The sequence below is a fragment of the Schistocerca americana genome, chromosome 1, assembly GCF_021461395.2.
Source record: "Schistocerca americana isolate TAMUIC-IGC-003095 chromosome 1, iqSchAmer2.1, whole genome shotgun sequence".
Classification (NCBI taxonomy): Eukaryota; Metazoa; Arthropoda; class Insecta; order Orthoptera; family Acrididae; genus Schistocerca; species Schistocerca americana.
The window spans coordinates 303212094-303237154 of NC_060119.1; the positions used below are offsets into that span (position 1 = coordinate 303212094).

The following is a 25061-nucleotide window of genomic DNA, read 5'->3' on the forward strand; positions in this document are numbered from 1 at the left end:
GCCGTCATCGCCACACATTTTCATGGAGCCATTGCAAAACATCACAGTAGTACATGAAATTCACTGTTTGGTTGGGTGGCACGAATTCTTTGTGCACAATTCCCTTGGTATCAAAGAAAATGATGATCATGCTCTTCACTTTGCTCTTCACCTGTCTCGCTTTTTTGGGTCTTAGAGAGCCCGGGCTCTTCTACTGGGACGATTGTTGCTTTGTCTCTGGATCATAACCGTAAATCCAGCCCTCGTCGCCGGTGATAACCCGTGATAAGAAGGTTGCATCATCAGATGCGATCTGACGAAGGACCGTACAGACTTCACACTGTGCCTTCTGACTGGCAGTCAAGATTCTTGGCACAAATTTTGCGGCGACACAATGCCCAGTTCACCAGTCAACATTCGTTGACATGTCCCATAACCAGTACCCACTTCATCTGCAAAGTCTTGAATGGCTCGATGTCAATCCGCACAAACCAATTGTTGAAGTTTGGCAACAATATGTGGCGTTGTGTGGCTAATGGGCCTTCCAGTGTGTGTATCATCTTCGACGTTTATACAGTCATCCCTGAACTGAGCATGCCACTCAAACACATGTGTACGGCTTATGCTCTCTCCCCCAAACACTTATTGAATCATTACAAGGGTCTCCGTAGCACTTTTCCTGAGACTCGCACAGAATTTGATACACATGCACTGTTATATTCGCGGATCCATCGTAAACTCGCCACACACCAAACACAAAGTGTTATGGAAATCACTGTGGACATACAACACATCCTCCCAGTGAATGCCACTCTGCACACTGATTCATCAGATATGCAGCTCTCGCCACCTACTGGTGCAAAGGTCTACTACTCCTACTTTCCAGATGGCAGCACCAGTCCCAAAAATTTTGGATTCCACCTCGTAGTTCTGTTGATGCACTTGGCTGTTTACTCATCTTTTAGAGTAATCAACTTTTTGTGGTAGGAGGACTAAATCCTTGACATAAGTGAACTGCTCATTATAATCAGTTGTGTTAATAATCTTCTCAGAATATAATCTACAATTGTGAGGGTGTGCTGAAAAATAATGCTTCCAATTTTTTTGTGTGAAATAAAACAAACTGCATTAATTTTCTGCATTTTTATTCTTCATGTCTACATGTTTATTTCTTAACATAGTGACCCTGGTGACAAACACAAGTCTCCTAGTGAGAGAACAGTTTATTGATACTGTTAGTGTAAAATGTTTGACTTTGTTCATGGAGCCACAACCTCACCTCTGCCTGCATTGTACCACTTCATCACCATCAAAGTGAAGTCCTTCTAGGTGTTCTTTACATTTTAGAAGTAAATGAAAATTGGATGGGAAAGGTCAGGACTGTATGGTGGATGACTGATGACAGCAAACCAAAGGCATCACGTTATTGCAGATTTCACAATGCTCGTGGGGTCTGGCATTGTCATGCTGAAGGAGAGGTTGCTCCATATGTAGTCAAACTCTTTGAATTTGTGCTTTCAGTTTTTCATGCACTGATATAGTTACATTACGCACCATCACATTACACACAATAATTTGTTACTCCCTAGTGGCAGATAGTTGCAGCTTGAGTCAACAAAGCAGAAAAGTCGACCAAGTAATATGCAGGACATGAGAACACAATAAAAAATTCAGAGCCATTACTTTTCAGCAAGCCGTCATATAAATTAAGTTTACTGATTATTTTTCAATTTTTCAGTTAATGGCAGGCCTGAAGGTAACCACTCATTATGTTGTTGAGGTGCTGGGTAGTCAATAGGAAAATAAACTCAATGTCTGAAGTACACAGTACACCTTCACTTATTCCATTGTATTCTTCACTTATTCCATTGTATTGTTTGTATTCCATGAAGGATTTTTCCTTTACTATTGTTGTTACTAGGTATAAGTACAACATGATTAGTAGACTGAACACAACTTTATTCCATGGAAGCATTAGCAACTTGAACACAGTATTTAAGTAACATTCAGCAGAAGCCAGTTACATACACAAAGAGCTGTAACAACACACATAGTGAACTGAGGCTGAGTGTAGCTTGGCTAGCTTTAAATAGACTGGGGCCCATGGTGGGCTCTGACAGTGATCTCACACTCATGCGCACAAGTCTGAGGTGCCCTCTACAGATGATGTAGCCCTGCTGCACATGCAGCCTTTTGAAATTATGCGCACGTGTCACTGCATTCCTCCTCTCTTAGGGATATCGTGGGTTCCTGAGGTGGCATACTGCAATAGGAGCATAGTGTCTGAAATGCTTTGGGTGTGGACGCATTTTGCACTCACATTCCTGTGTCAAACCATGTGGCTACACTGGTGATGCCAGGGCTGTTTCTATGTCAACCTCAGGCATTGGCTCTGGTGACAGTTCTTGTGGTGCTGATGATCCTGGTATCAGTGGTTGCTCAGGAGTGGATGGCAGATCCCTGATGATGGTGATGGAAGCAATAAAGGAACTGCTGGTTCAGTCACTGAGGACTGATGCCCTTGCCCACACAGAAATGGAGAACTGGTGGTAGTAGGTTATGTGACATCTGATGTGGATGGGCTTGAAGGTGGTGGTGTGACAACAGGGAGCACCTGGCTGTCCACACAAAGGCGAAGCTGATAATGGTGCCTCAAGCAGAGATTGTCCTCCGTACAGATGTTGCAAAGATTGCCCCCAGCATGTGGCAATGACAGCTGTAAATCATTAAGGGTGATTTCAAAAACCTTGCACCCAGACAGTCACATCTGGTCAGAAGAGGTGCAGTGGCTGCATGGGCTGATGTCCAGGTGGAGGACACAGGAGGTGTAGCTGTGTGCTTGCCTGGTGCCTGTGGAGTAGCTCCACTGAGCTCTTCTTGCTGAACGGTGTGAAATGGTACGAGGAGAGAAACAGATCTAAGGCACCATCAGATGAAGAGGTGGCAACATACTTTTTCGTCTGAATGTTCACACTAGGTATTTCACATTTCCATTGGATTGTTGATGGAACAGTGATGCGAGGATGTACCAGATACCACGGATATCACAAAATGCCACAAACTCTTGTGATGAAAATTGTGGATCATTATCAGATACTAACATCGTGGGCAAGCCTTTGCGTGAAAAAAAAAAATTGGATAAGGCTGTGAGGGTGGCAGTTGCAGATATGGAAACACAATGAACAACGTACAGAAAATGAGAATATGTGTCAATGGCAAATGGCGAACAGCCAATAAGCAATGAGAAAGAGGGCAGCGAAATCCACATACATATAGTCCCATCCATGTGACAGCATTAGCTAAGAAGATGACGATGCCTGGGGAGCTGCTTGATGCATGACACACTGTGAACAAGAGCCAATCAGGGGGGTATTGTCATCGTCCAAACGAGGCCAAAACATTTGTCGACGGGTTAGTACTTTTGTGTGTGTGTGTGTGTGTGTGTGTGTGTGTGTGTGTGTGTGTGTGTGTGTGTGTGGTAGACCCAAATGATATGCATGTAATAAATGGAGAACCACTGAGAGGATCACTAATCGAGGGGCTGCATGATCCATTTCTAAAAGCAGAACAGCATCCCAACAGAGAACTGATGTTGAAAGATGAAATAATTATGGAGGGGGTCAGACGCACAACAAGGTAGTGAATCCGGTCAACCATGTTTCACAAATGTTATGACCTTCCAGAAAAAAGGATCTGAAGCTACAGTATGCATGATGCATGTTCTACTTACAGGCAAACCATCAACTGTCTGCTGTGTGGTGACATCAATGTGGAAACAAAGCAATTTGTCCTGATCAAATCCTGGGTCCAGACTGGTCAACAGGGATGACGAGGCAACAGCATTTGCATGTTGATTCATAGGTTGGAAATGAATCTCATGGTTGGAATGCTAAAGAAAAAGAGCCAGTGTTGAATGTGATGTGGTGTTTTATCAGCTAATGATGCAGAAGGGCCAAATAAAAAAACCAATGGTTTATAGTCGGTGATCAGGTGGAATTTGGTACCATAGAGAAAACATGGAAATTCTCCACAGCATATACAATGGCCAAAGTTTCCATTTCTATCTGAGAGTTCCTAGTTTGATAAGAAGTTAGTGTTTCTGAGGCATAAGCAATAGGCCAATCTGAGCCACTGGGATATATATGAGCCAGTACCATCACCAACCCATACTGTGAAGTGTCCATCATAAGTGGAGGCATGGTTGGTACATTAATAAGCAAGTGGTGGCATGGTTGGTACATTAATAAGCAGAGTGCAGACTGTGACTTGGTCTCAAGGGAGGGAAACATGGTTTCACAAGCCAGTAACCAGTGAAACTGAGTCCCTTTGCACAGCAATGGATGTAACAGCTGCACAACTGTCGCTGCACCAGGCAAAAATTTATGGTAGCAGGTGACTTTGCCTAGAAAAACCGGAAATTCTTTGCCCAAGATAGGGCATGGAAGTAGCACAATAGCAGAAACATGTTGATGCAGGAGTTTGAGACCCTCACGAGAAACTTCAAACCCAAGGTAAATCATAGAAGGTTGAAAAATGTACATTGTTCTAAATTATGCTTCAACCTGGCTGCTTGGAGGACAGAAAAAATGAGCATGGAGATTTTGTAAATGTTCCTCAGTGGAGGCCCCAGAAACTGCTATGTCATCCAAGTAGGTTGCACACTCTGGCATGTCCGCCTGCTTAGCTGCCACCCAGGCAGGCAGTGGACCAGGGTTCAATTCCCAGCTGGGTTGGAGATTTTGCCCACCTGGTTAGCCACTTGGTCTTATACGCTGCTAGCTACAACCTGTGGAATGTGTGTGCTAGTTACAGGTAAACCATCAGCCATCTGCTGTGCGGTGACATCAATGTGGAAACAAAGCAATTTGTCCTCATCAACTCCTGGGTCTGGACCAGTCGGTGACTATGCCTAGGAAAATGTGAAGTTCTTTGACTAGTGTAGGGCATGGAAGCGACACAGTAGTATAAATGTGTTGATGCAGGAGTTTGAGACCCTTGTGAGAAATTTAAAACCCAAGATAATAGAAGCTTGAAAAAATTGACATTTTTCTAAATTACAACTCAACCTGGCCACTTGGAGGACAGAAAAAAAAGAGTATGGAGATTTTGTAAATATTTCTCAGTGGAGACTCCAGAAACTACAATTTATCCAAATAGTGTGCACAATCTGGCACAGATGCTATAAGTTGTTCCAAAAAATGTTGAAAATAGTGGAAGTGCTGGTGACTCCAAAAGGTAACAGGAAGTATTAATACAGTTCAAAAGGGGCATTGACAACTAACATACATTGTGACTCTGTATCTAAAGGGAATTGTAAATAGGAATCTGACAAGGCAATTTTTAAGAAATATTGACCAGCTGCAGTATTGGATATGTATCCACTATGGATTGTGCATTCACAAAAACTTTAAAATCACGACAGAGGCATAACCGGCCTGACCGTTTCTTTACTATAACTAAGGGAGTAGACCATTCATGTGATGCAATAGGCTAAACAACCCAAGATTCTAGTTAATCTTTGACGTGTTCCCTGAGTGCAGTTGGAATCGGATGGACCTAAAGAAAACGAGGCTGAGCAAAGGGTTTCATGGTAAGGTGTGCTTGAAAATTGTTGACACACCCCAACCAGTAGAGAACAAAGAGAAAAGCTCAGAACGTAATGCATCGAACTGTGTATATGGCACTTTTTCAGACACCAAGTTCACTTCATCTGAAATGATAAAACCAAAAAACTTAAAAGGATCTAATCCTAAAAGATTCTCTGCACATATGTTATCTGCATCAAGAAATGGAAGTGTCTGGGCCACTGACTTGTAGGTCACTAGGGCAGAGAATTGGCTGAGAACAGGAATACTATGTTTATTGTAATTTACTAACTATCATGGCACAGAGGGAAGTGGAAGAGAGCCCAAGTCCATATAAGGTTGTGAGTTTAAGAAGGTTACCACAGATCCTGCACCCGCTTGCATGTGCAGAACTTTATGAAAAACTGTAACACCATTGGAGACCTTGTTTGGTACAACAGAAATAGCTGATACAATGTTTATGTCCATATCCACATCAGGATTGTTGTGCTGAATTTTTGCATTACAAACAGAAGCAATGTGACCTTTTTGTTGCAATTATGCCAGGTAGCCCAGTGTTTTAGGCTCATGGCTAATGAAACAATAAGGACAGGATGGGAGTGTCCAACGCATACGTTGCTGTTTACTGGCTTGTTTACTTTGTTGGTGCAGCTGCTGTTGGGAGTGAGGCCGGCCGCCTTGATGCTGTGATCATGTGTGGATTGCCACGACCTTGTCTACCCCTGCAAAGTATCTGAAGTTTGGTGTGGAAGAGAGGGTTGGATTGCTGATATTTCACACCATGACTCAATTTGGTGACACCTCAAATGACTATGCAATTGTTAAAACATTGGTGAAAGATGGATTTTCACTTTGGTGAGCATGCTCTCACACCTCATGATTTGAAGCTAAATGAGTGATAGCATCTTTCATTTCTCGCCATCTGATCAGCATATGGCTCTTTATGCACTCAGACATGAAATGACGATGATGACTTAATGCATGGAGTTCAGCCACCCATGCTCGATAGGATTGATGCGGTTGCTTCCTACAGCAATATAACTCAACCTGGGATGCAATAACATGGATGTGCTTACATTAGTTTTTTGAAAGAAGTTCACACATCTGGTCAAACATCTGGTCGGGTCCTGCAAAGGAGTGAGTTGACAAAGGACTTGATATATTCTTGGTGACATCCAAGAAAGGAACAAGGCATGACATAAAATAGTGTGAGTAATCCCAAAAGTTTGAATGTGTTTGTATGCATCTTATTCCTCAACAAACTTGTTGTATATATAAAAGGAAGGCAAATAGGCCATGGGGGCTGCAGAGGGCAAAACAGTAGGTGACACAGACTGAGGAGTATGCTGACTAGACAAAACACAAGCCATTGATTGAAGTACCCAAGTTTGATTGTTTAGTGCTTGTGATTGGTGGTGCAGTCCCATGGTGAATGATTCTTGCTGTTTGACCAACTGACATAAAATAGCCTCTGTAATACCATCAGTCACCATGAGAACAAATGGAGAACCAACCAGAGAAGAAATTTGCATGGAGAACAGGACCACATTTGTCGCCAGTTGTGTTGTATTTAGGTATAATTACAACATGACCAGTAGACTGAACACACCTTCATTCCTTGGAAGCATTAAAAACTTGAACACAGTTTTAAGTAACATTCAACAAGAACCAATTATGTGCACAAAGAGCCATAGCAATACACATAGAGAACTGAGGCTGAGCGTAGCTTGGCTAGACTTAAACACACTGGTGCCCATTGCGGGCTCTGACAATCTGACAATCATCTCTCTCTCTCTCTCTCTCTCTCTCTCTCTCTCTCTCTCTCTCTCTCTCTCTCTCACACACACACACACACACACACACACACAAAAGTCTGAGGCACCCTCTGCAAGACGACATAGCACCACTGCACATGTGGCCTTTTGAAAGTATGCCCATGCTTCACTGCAACCACATTTATTTTTTAAGATTTATTGGGAACTTGCCTGTTCTAAGCAAAATATTGATAATGTTGATTTTATGATAAAGGACATTCCAGAATGTGTACATTGAACAAGCACCTGCTTTAATTATGGACTTCATGTGGACTTGTGTAAAACACTAGATAAACATACTAGCTTATCAGCTTTCACTCATTTTCTACTTCTACTTCTACATCTACATACATACTTTGCAAGCCACTGTATAGTTCATGGTTATTTCCTTTCATATTCCAGCCACTAATGGAGTGAGTGAAAAATGGCTGTCTATATGCCTCTGTATGAGCCTTGATTTCTTTTATCATGTCTTTGTGGATCCTACACAAAATCTACATTGGTGGTTGCAGAGTCATTGTATGGTCAGCTGCAAATGCTGGTTCTCTAAATAATCTCATTATTGTTTGCAAAAAGAATGTTGTCCTCCCTCCAGGGCTTACCATTTGAGGTCTGTGATACTTGCGTGATGATGGAACCTACCAGTAGCATATATAGCAGCATGCTTCTGAATTGCTTCAATGTCTTTCTTTAATTCAACCTGGTGTGGTTCCCAAATACTGGAGCAGTACTCAAGGATGGATTGTGATAGTGTTTGATACAGAAGGGATACAAAAGGGAACACGCTCATAAGGATGGTAGTAGGGAAGGCTCATCTATAAGGTTGTACAATAGGCGACTTTCAGAGTTGGTAGTAAGGATCGAAACAAGAAAAAATGTCCAGTAAACATGGGCTGTAAAATGCATACCTTAATACCTATGAACACATTTGGTAGATGAGATGTGTTTCACAGTATGTAAGATGAACAAGTACTCATAGCTCCTCATCTATGCACTTTAGAGCCCATATTTACTGGCAATTTTTTCCTTGTTTTGGTCCATACTATGACCTCTGAAAGTTGCCTATCCTGCATTCTTAGCAACAACATTACCAGTACATGTATTCTGTTATAAGAGGTATCAGAACAGTTTCCATTTATAACTTTTGACTCATTTGTTTCTGGTACAGGGATCCTTACCTCAAATTGGTAAGTTATCCTTCTCCATCACCCTATAAAGTTTGTAACATCATAATGGTATCACTCTGTATATACATACATTTACCGCTGCTGGCACCTGTAACTTTGATGCCTTTCTGTACATAGGTTCTTACATAAAACTTGATCTATTAAGTCCCCTCCACAACCTCTAAAAATTTGTAACATGAACTGTGAACAAGAGCAGTCTTGTCGCACTTCCCTGGTGTGCTTGTTGTCTCTGATGAACATTCACTGTTGTGGACAATGTATTGGGTTCAATTACTTAGAAGGTTTCAAGCTGCTTATATATTGGGGAACCTATTCTGTATGCTTGGACCTTCATTAATAGTTTGCACTAGGGCACAAAGTCAAATGCTTTCTGCTATCTGGTAATATAGAATCCACCTGTTTCCTGTCATCCATGATTTGCAGGATATCATGTGAGAGAAAGGCAATCTGAGTTTCACAAGAGTGATGCTTTCTAAGTCTGTGCTGGTCTGTGAACAGAATCTTTTCTGTCTCAAGGAAATTTGTTGTATTTGAACTTAGAATATGCTCAAACTTTTTGCAGCTGACTGACATTAAGGGTATTGGTTTGCAATTTTGCAGATCCGTTCTTTTACTTTTTATACACAGCAATCATTTGGACTTTTTTCTAGTCTCTTGGGACTTCGTGCTGAGTGAGAGATTAGTGATAAATTCAACCTAAATTAGGGGGCCATTGCTGTAGAGTACTCTGTAAAACTGAGTTGGGGTTTCACCCAGACCTTATGACTTACTTGTTTACAACTCTTCCAGTTGTTTCTCTCCATTAGGGATGCCTATTACTGTCCATTTGGGAGCCTGTGCGACAGTAAAATTATGGTGTGTCTGTATGATCCTCCTGCATGAATGAGTTCTTAAATACAAAATATAGCCGGCTGGGGTGGCCAAGCGGTTCTAGGCGCTACAGTCTGGAACCACGCGACCACTACGGTCGCTGGTTCGAATCCTGCCTCGGGCATGGATGTGTGTGATGTCCTTAGGCTAGTTAGGTTGAAGTAGTTCTAAGTTCTAGGGGACTGATGACCTTAGAAGTTAAGTCCCATAGTGCTCAGAGCCATTTGAACCACAAAATTTAAAATATAAATGTAGGCTTCCATGGCCATTGTCACATTCAATAAAATTTTTCTGGATTTGTGACCGCATTGTCAATACATATAAAACTAGCAATATTTTGGTCCCTGTTGCAAGTGACCTTCTTCAGGGTGTTTTTGTTTACTGCTGAATGAGAAAACTTTTTTTCTTATATACCTGCAGACATGGCACAACCGCTGCCTGGTTTTCCATTTGCCGATTTCCACCAGTCGCAAGCAGTAATGCAAACGCCAAACAAAATGTCAGGTTTCCACCAATGAAAAGAAATAATAAAAACACCAATAAAGACTTCTAACATCCCTCCCCTTCATCCTAAACAGCCCATCAGAATTGGATAACAGCCATGTGCAAAGTTATATAAGAAACAAAGTTTTCTCATTCAGCAGTAAACAAAAACACCCTGAAGAAGGTCACTTGCAACAGGGACCAAAACATCAGTCATTTAATATATATTGACAGTGGGTCACAAGCCCAGAAAATTTTTATTGAACAAAATTTAAAACATTAACCCCACCCACACGAATGATGGACCTTGCTGTTGGTGGTGAGGCTTGCGTGCCTCAGCGATACAGATAGCCGTACCTTAGGTGCAACCACTACGAAGGGGTGTCTGTTGAGAGGCCAGACAAATGTATGGTTCCTGAAGAGGGGTAGCAGCCTTTTTAGTAGTTGCAGGGGCAGCAATCTGGATTATTGACTTGTGTGGCTTTGTAACATTAACCAAAATGGCCTAGCTCTGCTGGTACTGCGAATGGCTGAAAGCAAGGGGAAACTACAGCAGTAATTTTTCCCAAGGGCATGCAGCATTACTGTATGATTAAATAATGATGGCGTCCTCTTGCAAAAAATATTCTGGAGGTAAAACAGTCCCCCATTCATGTCTCCAGGCGGGGACTACTCAAGAGGACGTCGTTATCAGCAGAAAGAAAACTGGTGATCTACGGATCGGAGCGTGGAATGTCAGATCCCTTAATTGGACAGGTAGGTTAGATAATTTAAAAAGGGAAATGGATAGGTTGAGGGGCATGAAAGGGAAGCAGTGGTTGGGAAGAGAGTGAGACCGCGTTGTAGCCTATCCCCAATGTTGTTCAATCTGTATAGTGAGCAAGCAGTAAAGGAAACAAAAAAACATTTGGAGTAGGAATCAAAATCCATGGTGAAGAAATAAAAACTTTGAGGTTTGCCGATGACACTGTAATTCTGTCAGAGACAGTAAAGGACCTGGAAGAGCAGTTGAACGGAATGGATTGTGTCTTGAAAGGAGGATATAAGATCAACATCAACTAAAGCAAAACAAGGATAATGGAATGTAGTCAGATTAATCAGATAATACTGAGGGAATTAGATTAGGAATTGAGACACTTAAAGTAGTAGATGAGTTTTGCTATTTGGGGAGCAAAATAACTGATGATGGTTGAAGTAGAGAGGATATAAAATGTAGACTGGCAATGGCAAGGAAAGCGTTTCTGAAGAAGAGAAATTTGTTAACATCGAGTATAGATTTAAGTGTCAGAAAGTCTTTTCTGAAAGTGTCTGTAAGGAGTGTAGTCATTTATGGAAGTGAAACGTGGACGATAACTAGTTTAGACAAGAAGAGAACAGAAGCTTTCGAAATGTGGTGCTACACAAGAATGCTGAAGATTAGATGGGTAGATCACATAACTAATGTGGAGGTATTGAATAGAATTGGGGAGAAGAGCAATTTGTGGCACAACTTGACTAGAAGAAGGGATCGGTTGGTAGGACATGTTCTGTGGCATCAAGGGATCACCAATTTAGTATTGGAGGGAAGCATGGAGGGTAAAAATCGTAGAGGGAGACCAAGAGATGAATACACTAAGCAGGTTCTGAAGGATGTAGGTTGCAGTAGGTACTGGGAGATGAAGAAGCTTGCACAGGATAGAGTAGCATGGAGAGCTGCATCAAACCAGTCTCTGGACTGAAGACCACAACAACAACAGCTCTCCTTCCACTATCTTCTATTGCCATACCAGATTGGTTGTTGATGCACTGGATAGAAGCCTTTGACCCATGTAGTGATTTTATATAGGACCAGAATTTTCTTAGGTTCTTAGCAAGATCTTTCATTAAAGTCTGATAGTGGAAGTTTTTGTATGCTTTGCACATCATTCTTTTTATAGATGCACAAATTTCTACTAACTTTTGTGTGTCAACATTTCCACGTTCATTTTGAAACTGTGAGTGCAACAAACTCTGCTTCTTCCACAATTTCTGAGTTTTGTTATTAAATCACAGTGGGTCTCATATGTCCTTGATCTACTTATTTCTCCAGGCAGCATCAATTTAAACGATCATTTTAACTTTGACCAAAATTCCTGTATGTCCATCATATTGGAATTAAAAGATTTCCATTCATTGTCTAAGTAGGATGATAGCACCAGCTTATCTGCTCTTTCCAACATAAAAACTCGCCCAGCCTGGATTTATTAACTTCCATCGTCACTACGAAGATAACTGATCAGTCTCCATACTGACACTGTCAACAAGGTCAGGGTTAGTTTGTAGCTACAAGGTCAAAAATATTTCCATTGTATGTTGGTTACTGAACTAGCTACTCAAGACAGTTTTCAGAAAACATGTTCAGAACTACCTCACAAGGCTGTCTGTTCTTACCATCTGCAATGAATCCATAGAATCCATAGACATCCCAGTCTGTATTTGGTAGGTTGAAGTAACCTCCAACTACACTGAAGCACCAAAGAAACTGGTATAGGTATGCGTATTGAAATAGAGAGGTATATGAACAGGCAGAATACAGTGCTGCTGTCAGCAATGCCAGTATAAGACAGCAAGGGTCTGCTGCAGTTGTTAGATCAGTTACTGCTGCTACAATGTCTTGTTATCAAGATTTAAATGAGTTTGAACATGGCGTTATAGTCAGTCCATGAGTGATGGGACAAGAATCTCTGAGGTAGTGATGAAGTGGAGACTTTCCCACATTTCACAAGTTTACCATGAATATCAGGATTCTGGTAAAAGATCAAATCTCTGACATTGCTGCGGCGGAAAAAGATCCTGCAAGAATAGGACCAACAATGACTGGAGAGAATCATTCAGTGTGACAGAAGTGGAACACTTTCACAAACTGCTGCAGATTTCAATACTGGGCCATCAATAAGTGGCAGCATGTGAACCATTCAACAAAACATCATCAGTATGGCTTTTCGGAGCTAAAGATCCACTCATGTGCCCTTGATGACTGCACAACATGAAGCTTTATGCATCGCCTGGGCTTGTCAACACTGTTGTAGGAGTGTTGATGATTGTAAACATGTTGCCTGGTTGGATGAGTCTTGTTTCAAATCATATCAAGCTTACAGACATGTACGGGTATGGAGACAACCTCATGAATCCTTGGACCCTGCATGTCAGTAGGGGACTGTTCAAGCTGGTGGAGGCTCTGCAATGGTGTGGGGCATGTGCAGTAGGAGTGATATGAGACCCTTGATACGTCTAGATATGCTTCTGACAGTTAAGCTTTCTATCTGATCACCTGCATCCATTCATGTTTGTTGTGCATTTCGATGGACTTGGGCAATTCCAGCAGCACCCCACACAACCAGAATTGCTACAGAGGGGCACCAGGAGTTTAAACACTTCCGCTGGCCACCAGATTACCCAGACATGAACATTATTGAGCATATCTGGGATGACTTACTATGTACTGTTCAGAAGATATATCCACCACCCTTGTACTCTTACAGATTTATGGATAGCCCTGCAGGATTCATGATGTCAATTCCTTTGAGCACTACTTGAGACATTAGTCGAGTCCATGCCACATCATGTTGCGGCACTTCTGTGTGCTTGTGGGTGCCCCACATGATATTAGGCAGGTGTACCACTTTATTTGGCTCTTCAGTGTAAAATATCATGATAAGGGTATTTCCTTGCTACTGAGCATAAGCTTTATTTAAATGTTTCTACAACAGTTATGACGGTATCAGCTGATTGGTAGAAATGTCCAGTTATTAATCTGAGTTCACCTAGGTGGGTTACTACATCCATATAATTTTACAGTCAGACTCAATTTCAACATTGATAGACACAATATTTTTGTTGATTGCAATGAACATTCCCTGTCGTAAGCTATCTAATCTGTGTTTTTGATATATGTTTCAGGTCTCATTAAATATTTTGGAGCTTTCTGCTTCAGTTTTCATCCAGCTCTCAGTTCTGAAGATCATTTGACCACAACAAGTTTCCTGGAGAGCAGTAAATTCAGGAACTTTGTTGTGAATGCTTCAGCATAAATTAAAATTTTGAAGTCAGTGTCTTTATTTTTACATGATCTGTGCTAGCCTAAAAAAGCCCCATGTGCTCTCTGCAAGTACTCTACTGAGTAGCCACTTTCTGTTTGTAGTGCACCCTTGACATATCAAGAGGAACCCTACAGTTCTCCAACCCATTACATAGATTCAGAAATTTGCAGCCAAGATCATCACAGATTCGATGGAGCCTCTGGTTGAGACCCTCCATTTGGGTCCAAACCAAAGGACCATAATCAATTCTGGATATTTCAAGATTTTAAACATGGCTGCAGCAGCAACTGTTAAAATTCTGGATATGGTTTTGCAAATTGTGAGTTCTGTTGGCACCCTGTGAGTGATGCCAATAGCTTTCACCACTTCCACCAGCCACCTGGACAAACTGAGAATGGCCTCAGAACCCAAGCAACTGGTGTCATTGGTACTGACGTGAGCAACAACTTGCAGGTGACTGCACACTGCGCCTTCAGTAGCCACAGGAAGGGCTCCATCATATCTGTGACGGGGGCCCCCCTGGCAGTCATACCAATTGCACAGTAGATTTCTTTCCAGTGCTAGATGCTTTTTCCACTCCAAGACACATTTAACACTGGAACTTCCAATAACTAGCAGATCCATCCCACTGTGCATCTGGTTGGACAATGCTGAAGGAGTGGCCACTTATCCACTAGCATGGTGAATAGGTGAGACAATTCGGCCAGCCCCACATGGACTCTTCACCCAGAGTGACATGAACGTGTTACAACCTGCCACTCACTATGCAGTGAGTGCAGATTTGTTGAGTAGCATAGCCCTTGGGCAAAGCAAGCTCCACCTGAAGTGTTGCAAGAGACACACCAGAGTCTTTGCCGCCACCACATACTGAGGCAGCAGCCTGCAGACAGCTGTTCATGGCCAATGCTGTTTTCGGCTGTTTGCAAACTGTGCCAACTCCTCCTGCATCATCATGAATGTTCTTCTAGGGTGCGTTGTCTATTTGACTTGAAGCACTGCAAGACGTGTTCATTAGTATTTCAAGGACGGTTTACAATAGTTGTTTGGGTGGTTGCACTGTGATGACCTTGATGTTATCCCAGCTTGAAAGGAAAATCGGACATGTTTTTAACTGACCTGTTTTACATTACAAGCAGTAATGATGATCTATGATCGAAATTGGTAAAAAATTCTTCTGTGCTACATTCTCTATTTGACTTGAAGCATTGTGAGATATGTTTGTTAGTATTTTGAGGATGGGTTATGATATTTTTAACTGATCTGCTTTACCTCACATCCAGTAACAATGGTCTGTGACCAAAACCAGTAGATTATATATAGATTAAATAAAACAGCTGATGGTTAAAATGCTTTTTCTAAAGCAACTGCATTTTGTTTGATTTTTCATCTTCATTTATCTTTGTATCTGTATTGCATGGAAAATATCTGCACAACAGTGCAAATGTAAGTACCTAGTATACATTGTGGTGTCACCACCAGACGCCACACTTGCTAGGTGGTAGCCTTTAAATCGGCCGCGGTCCATTAGTATACGTCGGACCCGTGTGTCGCCACTGTCAGTGATTGCAGACCGAGCGCCGCCACACGGCAGGTCTAGAGAGACTTACTAGCACTCGCCCCAGTTGTACAGCCGACTTTGCTAGCGAAGCTACATTGACCAATACGCTCTCATTTGCCGAGACAATAGTTTGCATAATAGCCTCAGCTACGTCATTTGCTACGACCTAGCAAGGCGCCGTAGCATTTGATATTTATCTTAAAACATGTACAGTCAAGAGAGATGTTCTACAATTGTGGATTAAAGTTAAGTATTACAGCAACTGCGTCCCTTTTTATAAGTTCTCATTTCCTTGTAATGTTCCAGACCTCACGCCAGCCTGCGTGAGCTTAACAGCGTGCATTTCGGCCTCCTCTAGCAACACGGTGTTGGCTCTTCTGCCAACACTTCATACATTATGCATCTTGTTAAAAAACTCACGGTACTTTGCCACTGACAACAGTAATGCCTACTTTACTCTTCACCCTTAAACTTACATTCAGTTTTGGTTGGTTCTGTATCAGATTTATCTTTCCAGCAGTGGTGGGTGATTGTTAACAATGATGTACAGCAGTGTGGATAAGTTAACTGGTGAAGAATTGGCCAATATGTGCTTTGTGCATGGGTTTCCATAACACAGTGCAGAAGCAGCACAGAAAAGATATGCTGAATCGTTCCCGCAGTGATGGCAAACACATCCATTACTGTTGTATCCAGACATGTGTAGATAACTGTTTAGTGTTGTACATTTTGATGATTGCATATTACAGGCTTTTTCATTGTTGCGAATTTTTTAAAAATAAAAACAGAGGTAAGGATAATAAACTGAGTAAATCACTTATGTTCTTACTCTGTAATAAGCCACAGTGATCTCTTATACCAATATAATTAGAAAATATCCCTGAACAAAATTTGATATTTTGCAGTGAAGTTTGAGTTCACCTTGTATAGTTACAACCAAAGAGGTAAAGCAGCTGTTGTAAATAATGAAGGAAGCAATTATTGTCTTGCATATTGGAAAGGGGATTATGGGCTTGTGTCGAAATTCTGGTTAACCAAGGTGTATGAGTCTTATGTGATTGTATTTAACCAGCCACAAGGGGGCAACCAGTAAGAAGAGGACTGGGGTTAGTTTTACAACTTGTTACCCACCCCTGCTCTTTCTCCCTTCCTCTCTCCTGCTTTTCACTTTTTCCTACATATCACCACCTTTTCCTGCACAATGCTCCCTTTCTAAGTCATTCCAGACCTTTCCTTTCCTCTCATACCAACCCTCCCAAAATAACTGATCACAAATAGCCCCCCCCCCCCCCCCACTCCTCTGTATGTGTGTGCATGTGGGAGGGTCGTGTGTGTGTGTGTGTGTGTGTGTGTGTGTGTGTGTGTGTGTGTGTGTGTACGTGCGTGCGCGTGTGTTTGTGTGTGTAGGCAGATGTGCACATGTGTGCACAGTGATTTGAAATTGAGTGATTATATTTCCTCATTTTAACTTTAATGGTATTGGTTTGCTGAGAGCCTGTGTTGTGTGTTGATGGATACAGAATCATGGTACTTTCATGCCTGGAAACGTATTTACCACTTTTTGAATTATATTTAGTTTTTAACTAATTTGATGCTGTACTTGTTTTATGTTATTACCTCTGATATAGTCATCTCTGTACGTTTATTAGTGATTTTTTTATTTTATATAACAAATTCATTGTGTTAACTTAATTTTTGGTGAGTATATTAGTAATTACATTATCTTTATATAGCAAGAACCTGATGAACTGAAGGCTTGCTCCACAAGTCTCATCCATTTATTTTCCTGCTGTATAAAGCATTGGGGTCCATTTAATGTTGATAATCATCCTAGCCCCCCTCATGAACCATGGACCTTGCCGTTGGTGGGGAGGCTTGCATGCCTCAGCGATACAGATAGCCGTACCGAAGGTCCAACCACAATGGAGGGGTATCTGTTGAGAGGCCACACAAATGTGTGGTTCCTGAAGAGGGGCAGCAGCCTTTTCAGTAGTTGCAGGGGCAACAGTCTGGATGATTGACTGATCTGACCGTGTAACACTAACCAAAACGGCCTTGCTGTGCTGGTACTGCGAACGGCTGAAAGCAAGGGGAAACTACAGCCATAATTTTTCCCGAGGGCATGCAGCTTTACTGTATGGTTAAATGATGATGGCGTCCTCTTGGGTAAAATATTCCGGAGGTAAAATAGTCCCCCATTTGGATCTCCAGGCGGGGACTATTCAAGAGGATCTCGTTATCAGGAGAAAGAAAACTGGCGTTCTACGGATCGGAGTGTGGAATGTCAGATCCCTTAATCGGGCAGGTAGGTTAGAAAATTTAAAAACGGAAATGGATAGGTTGAGGTTAGATATAGTGGGAATTAGTGAAGTTCGGTGGCAGGAGGAACAAGACTTCTGGTCAGGTGACTACAGGGTTATAAACACAAAATCAAATAGGGATAATGCAGGAGTAGGTTTAATAATGAATAGGAAAATAGGAATGCAGGTAAGCTACTACAAACAGCATAGTGAACGCACTATTGTGGCCAAGATAGATACGAAGCCCACGCCTACCACAATAGTACAAGTTTATATGCCTACTAGCTCAGCAGATGACGAAGAAATTGAAGAAATGTATAATGAAATAAAAGAAATTATTCAGATAGTGAAGGGAGACGAAAATTTAATAGTCATGGGTGACTGGAATTCGTCAGTAGGAAAAGGGAGAGAAGGAAACGTAGTAGGTGAATATGGATTGGGGGTAAGAAACGAAAGAGGAAGCCGCCTGGTAGAATTTTGCACAGGGCACAACCTAATCATAGCTAACACTTGGTTCAAGAATCATAAAAGAAGATTGTATACATGGAAGAAGCCTGGAGATACTGACAGGTTTCAGATAGATTATATAATGGTAAGACAGAGATTTAGGAACGAGGTTTTAAATTGTAAGACATTTCCAGGGGCAGATGTGGACTCTGACTACAATCTATTGGTTATGCACTGTAGATTAAAACTGAAGAAACTGCAAAAAGGTGGGAATTTAAGGAGATGGGACCTGGATAAACTGACTAAACCAGAGGTTGTACAGTGTTTCAGGGAGAGCATAAGGGAACAATTGACAGGAATGGGGGAAAGAAATACAGTTGAGGAAGAATGGGTAGCTTTGAGGGATGAAGTGGTGAAGGCAGCAGAGGATCAAGTAGGTAAAAGACAAGGAATAGTAGAAATCCTTGGGCAACAGAAGAAATATTGAATTTAATTGATGAAAGGAGAAAATATAAAAATGCAGAAAATGAAGCAGGCAAAAAGGAATACAAATGTCTCAAAAATGAGATCGACAGAAGTGCAGAATGGCTAAGGAGGGATGGCTAGAGGACAAATGTAAGGATGTAGAGATGTATCTCACTAGGGGTAAGATAGATACTGCCTACAGGAAAATTAAAGAGACCTTTGGAGAAAAGAGAACCACTTGTATGAATATAAAGAGCGCAGATGGAAACCCAGTTCTAAGCAAAGAAGGGAAAGCAGAAAGGTGGAAGGAGTATATAGAGGGTTTATGCAAGGGTGACGTACTTGAAGATAATATTATGGAAATGGAAGAGGATGTAGATGAAGATGAAATGGGAGATATGATACTGCGTGAAGATTTTGACAGAGCACTGAAAGACCTGAGTCGAAACAAGGCCCTGGAAGTAGACAATATTCCATTAGAACTACTGACAGCCTTGGGAGAGCCAGTCCTGACAAAACTCTACCATCTGGTGAGCAAGATGTATGAGACAGGCGAAATATCCTCAGACTTCAGGAAGAATATAATAATTCCAATCCCAAAGAAACCAGGTGTTGACAGATGTGAAAATTACCGAACTATCAGTTTGATAAGTCACGGCTGCAAAATACTAACACGAATTCTTTACAGATGAATGGAAAAACTAGTAGAAGCCGACCTCGGGGAAGATCAGTTTGGATTCTGTAGAAATATCGGAACACGTGAGGCAATACTGACCCTACGACTTATCTTAGAAAATAGATTAAGGAAAGGCAAACCTACGTTTCTAGCATTTGTAGACTTAGAGAAAGCTTTTGACAATGTTGACTGGAATACTCTCTTTGAAATTCTGAAGGTGGCAGGGGTAAAATACAGGGAGCAAAAAGCTATTTACAATTTGTACAGAAACCAGATGGCAGTTATAAGAGTCAAGGGACATGAAAGGGAAGCAGTGGTTGGGAAGGGAGTGTGACAGGGTTGCAGCCTCTCCCCGGTGTTATTCAATCTCTATATTGAGCAAGCAGTGAAGGAAACAAAAGAAAAATTTGGAGTAGGTATTAAAATCCGTGGAGAAGAAATAAAAACTTTGAGGTTCGCCGATGACATTGTAATTATGTCAGAGACAGCAAAGGACTTGGAAGAGCAGTTGAACGGAATGGATAGTGTCTTGAAAGGAGGATATAATATGAACATTAACAAAAGCAAAACAAGGATAATGGAATGTAGTCAAATTAAATCGGGTGATGCTGAGGGAATTAGATTAGGAAATGAGAGGCTTAGAGTAGTAAAGGAGTTTTGCTATTTGGGGAGCAAAATAACTGATGATGGTCGAAGTAGAGAGGATATAAAATGTAGACTGGCAATGGCAAGGAAAGCATTTCTGAAGAAGAGAAGTTTGTTAACATCGAGTATTGGTTTAAGTGTCAGGAAGTCGTTTCTGAAAGTATTTGTATGGAGTGTAGCCATGTATGGAAGTGAAACATGGACAATAAATAGTTTGGACAAGAAGAGAATAGAAGCTTTCGAAATGTGGTGCTACAGATGAATGCTGAAGGCTAGATGGGTAGATCACATAACTAATGAGGAAGTATTGAATAGGATTGGGGAGAAGAGAAGTTTGTGGCACAACTTGACTAGAAGAAGAGATCGGTTGGTAGGACATGTTCTGAGGCATCAAGGGATCACCAGTTTAGTATTGGAGGGCAGCGTGGAGGGTAAAAATCCTAAAGGGAGACCTAGAGATGAATACACTAAGCAGATTCAGAAGGATGTAGGTTGCAGTAGGTACTGGGAGATGAAGAAGCTTGCACAGGATAGAGTAGCATGGAGAGCTGCATCAAACCAGTCTCAGGACTAAAGACCACAACAACAACAACATTCATCCTAGCTAGACATCCCAGATTTTATCCTACCATGTACTTTTGTGTCTTCCTCTTCCTTGCTTTCCATATAATGGGAATATTGACATATTAATCTTAAACTGGGTATTAAAAATAAACAAATCCTTGTAGTTTAAATGGCATTTGTGTGGTTGTAAAAATAGACCTCAAAGTTGAAGTTTCATCAGTCAGATTCCAGTTGCATTTGTCAGTATGTGGGCAGCAAACAATTAAAACGGATGGTATTATTGCATCTCCTGTCAGTTGTGAGGTACATTTTGTCATTCACTTTCTGCAAGTAGATGGAATCATTGTTGCTAAGATTTAGTTTTGACAGAGTTGTGTTTATGAGGATGGGTTTATGAGTGATGGTGTTGTGAGGGAGTGGTGCAGAAAATTGAAGGCTGTTGCACAGATGTGCATGTCGGAAGTGGTCAAGGTAGACCTTCAGATGAGACTGTTGAATTTGTGCAACATCTGCATGAAATTGTGCATTCAAGATGTTGGCTCACAATTTCTGAACTTTCTGAAGATGTTCCTCAGATTTCTAGGATAACCCCCTTAACATTGTCACAGAGGGATTAGGTTATTGTAAGTTTTGTGCTTGGTGGGGGCCAAAATGTCTTAACTGATGTTCACGAAACTGGAAGAATGAGTTCAGCCATGACATTCCTTCAGTTCTACCATCAAGGGGGGAAAGGGTTTCTCTACAGAATCATGACAGGGGGCAAGTGTGAATGCAGTATGTGAACTCTGAAACAAAGGAACAGTACAAATAATGGATATGCTCACATTCTCCCAATAAGCCCATAAGGTTTTTGCAAATGGTGTCACCCACAAAATGATAGTTAAGTTTTTTTTTGATTCCAGTGTAATTTTGACACCAGATTTCACCAGAGTAACTTGTGAGAATATTATGACGTCATAGGTTTATTGTGAGACTCTTACAAAATCCCAAAGTTCAGTCTTAAACAAACAATGTGGGATATTATTGAAGGAATCAGTCTCTATCACAACAATGAGTGACCTCGTACTGTGAATCAGATGAAGGAAAAACTCATTCTTTTGGCTGGGAGGTATTTCAACATCCTCTCTATAGTCCAGACTTGGCATCAAGTGACTCTTATCTCTTTTCCGACGTTAGATCAAGGATCCTGTCAGCAACTGGCTGAAGCACCAGGCAACACTGATCTTTGATGAAGGGATAATAAGCAATGTCAACATGTAAGCACAGATTGTTTATAAAAAAAAATCTATTTTTCTGTGTTTTAGTAGCTAACTGGAGGTTATTTTAAGAAGAGTCCTCATTTTTTGCTGGAGTAGCGTATTGTCTGAAACTCTTAACTACATGACTAGCTCAGTCTTCTTTTCTTTGGGATTGTGATGACTATGTGGAGTCTGTGCAATTCCAACAACTTTTCATTTTTTTCTAATCCTCCATTATTTGACATTTTCCCTGATTAAGGGATCTGTAAATTTCCCTTAGTATTTTCCTGTCAAATGTTAATAGTTTCTCATCTGACATTCCAGCCACCAGTAGCTTTTCATATCGATTTCATTTTATTACAATTATTCTCTTTGTGTGCTATTATGACTGTCTAACAAAGCTTCATTGTAGAATGATGCAAATGGTTCTAGCATATTAATTGAATTTTAATGTAACTGTTGGGGCCGCATATAGTAAACAGCTTTTGCACACTTTGTACTCTTGCAGTCTTGATGCTGTTTGACTCATCCTTCAAATGTGACAGCTAGATTTTTCTTCCCCACTTAGGTGGGTGACTGGTTTCTATTGCTCCTGATGGTGGTGAACGAGTTGTTAGTTGTTTTACCGGTGATGGTGAACTTCATCCTGAAAGAGACCAACTCTCCTACCTATAAGAGGTTTATCCTTTCAAACTCGGAACCCGTTCACTATATTGTTTCTCCAGGCCATGCCTAATAAAATCTTGCCATAATTATCTCTTTCCTTCATGTAAGGAAAATAGCTCTTTATCATATATCCTGCTACTGAGGGGAGTGGTACTAAGACTGTGAGCTACCTTTAGACATGAGCAGAGCTCAAATCTCAGTGTGGCCATAACTATAGATTTATTTATCATTTTGCTAAACTGCTTAAGATAAATGCCAAGAAGTTTCCCTCAGAAAAAAAAAAAGAAAGACTGATTTCGTTGTCCAAACTGGATGTATCCCTCATTTTTAATGTTTTAGTGTTGACAAGTTACTGAATCCTAATACTCCTGTATTCCTGTTTTTCTTTCCTTTATATGTCCTGTTGAAGATTTCTCTTGACTTGTACATAATTCCTTTATTTTGTATTTAATTTATTTACAGAATGTCGCTAGGTCCACAATAAGGCACTTCTTGGATAAAGAATGTGTATCACAACAGTTTCCAGAGTGGACAGTAAGAGTAAATTCAGTAGACAGTGGGATGTGTGAAGAAGATTTAAGAGTAATTTTGACAGGACCGCAAAAGCCACCAACATTACTGCTTCCAAAAGTGGATTGCATTAAACAGCTGCAATGGGTAAGAAATTAATAAACTTTCATCGGTTAGACAAAATGTGCTGACTGAGCAGTCTTATTCACTTTCACATACTGATTTCATATGTGTTATTTCGTTGATGTCTTTCACAGAAGACAAAGTGGTTATTGATGGACTTGTTTTTCTTTATTCTATACTATGCACAAATATTCCATTATGTATGCCGAGCACAGGAGTCATTGTGCAGGCAACATGTGTGCTTCCATTCTAGCAAAAGTGGCAGCTCAGATAAAAGAAAGTAGAACAATAATTTTGACTTTCCAGAAGTTACCATTATTACATGTCATATCCAAACAAGGAGACAAAACTCATCAGTGCATGTGATGGTGAAAATACTGCCATTGAAAAAGGTCGAACCTCCACAGTATTGACATTAACTTCAAGTAATTTCTCTGTTGTGTCAGTTCGTAGGTCATTCATGACTGGCAAAAACTATCGTATCATAAGATTGTGTCTACATTTTTGTGTAATTTATAGTTTCTTAAATCATTTCTGAAAATGACTGCAGCTTTCTTTTTGTGTTGAGGGTTCTAAACATACACAATACTTGAATATTATTTCATTACCATCGGATTGGACCATTTGTAAATTTATAAAATTATACCAGATACAACAACAGAAAAAAAGGCAATACTAAAAGGGTAACATTAAGTGATTGCAAGATCACAGGTTAATGCAAGTGCGAGATAAGCCATTGCAAATGTGAAATTCTGGTACATTAATAACCAGTCTAACCACCAGAATGTTGAATGCAAGCATGCAAACATGCATGCATTGTGTTGTACAGGTGCCAGATTCCAGCATGTGGTATGGAGTTCCATGCCAGCTGTACTTGGTCGGTCAATACAGGGACGATTAATGCCGGTTGTGGATGACACTGGAGTTATTGTCTGATGATGCCACGTATGTGCTCAGTTGGAGACAGAATGGTGATCGAATAGGCCAAGGCATCATGTCGGTTACTTTGTAGAGCATGTTGGACAACAGTGGTATGTGGTTGAGCGTTATCTTGTTGGAAACATCTCCTGTAATGCTGTTCATGAATGCCAGCACAACAGGTTGAATCACCAAATTGACATACATATTTGCAGTTGTAGCACATGGGGTGACTGTGAGGAAGCACCTAGACCATAACTCAAGGTGTAGGTCCAGTGTGTCTAGGCTGCTGACAGGTTGGTTGTATGGCCTCCTCCTAACTCCTGGCCATTACTAGCAATGAGGCAGACACAGCCTTCATCCACAACAGACCTCAACTCTGCCCTACAATAGGCTGTTATTTGACATAACTGAAATCACAAACGGTGGTGGGATGGGCTTAGTGGCTGCAAGACTTTTGGCTCTGAGCTGATCAGTCCTGGAGTATGTAACAGTTTGTTGTGTCTCTGTGGTGCCAATTGCTGCTGAAATTGCTGCAACAGACACTGGACGATTCACCAAAGCCATATGTCGAACACGATGGTCTTCCCTCTTGGTAGTGCCACTTGGCCTTTCAGAACTCAACCCTATTGCAACTGTACATTCCTGTGACCAGTGTTGCTGCACTCATGTACAGTGGCTACATTCCTGCCAAGTCTTTCTGCAGTATCAGTAGTACAAGTTTATATGTCAACTAGTTCCGCAGATGATGAAGAGATTGAAGAAATGTATTATGAGATAAAAGAAATTATTCAGATAGTGAAGGGAAATGAAAATTTAATAGTCACGGGGGATTGGATTCAATAGCAAGAAAAGGAAGAGAAGGAAAAGTTGTAGGTGAATATGGAATGGGGGTAAGGAATGAAAGAGGAAGCTGCCTGGTAGAATTTTGCACAGAGCATAACTTAATCATAGCCAACACTTTGTTTAAGAATC

General features: G+C 41.0%; 1 protein-coding gene across 3 annotated transcripts in view; it reads left to right on the plus strand.

The window, feature by feature from the left end:
* Nucleotides 1-25061, plus strand: part of LOC124595689 (citramalyl-CoA lyase, mitochondrial-like) — a 193063-nt gene that overhangs the window by 79785 nt on the left and 88217 nt on the right. For all 3 annotated transcript variants that reach the window (XM_047134566.1, XM_047134557.1, XM_047134550.1), the window contains exon 4: nt 22998-23192. In XM_047134566.1, coding sequence (XP_046990522.1) covers nt 22998-23192 — 195 coding nt within the window. The remainder of the gene's footprint in view (nt 1-22997; nt 23193-25061) is intronic.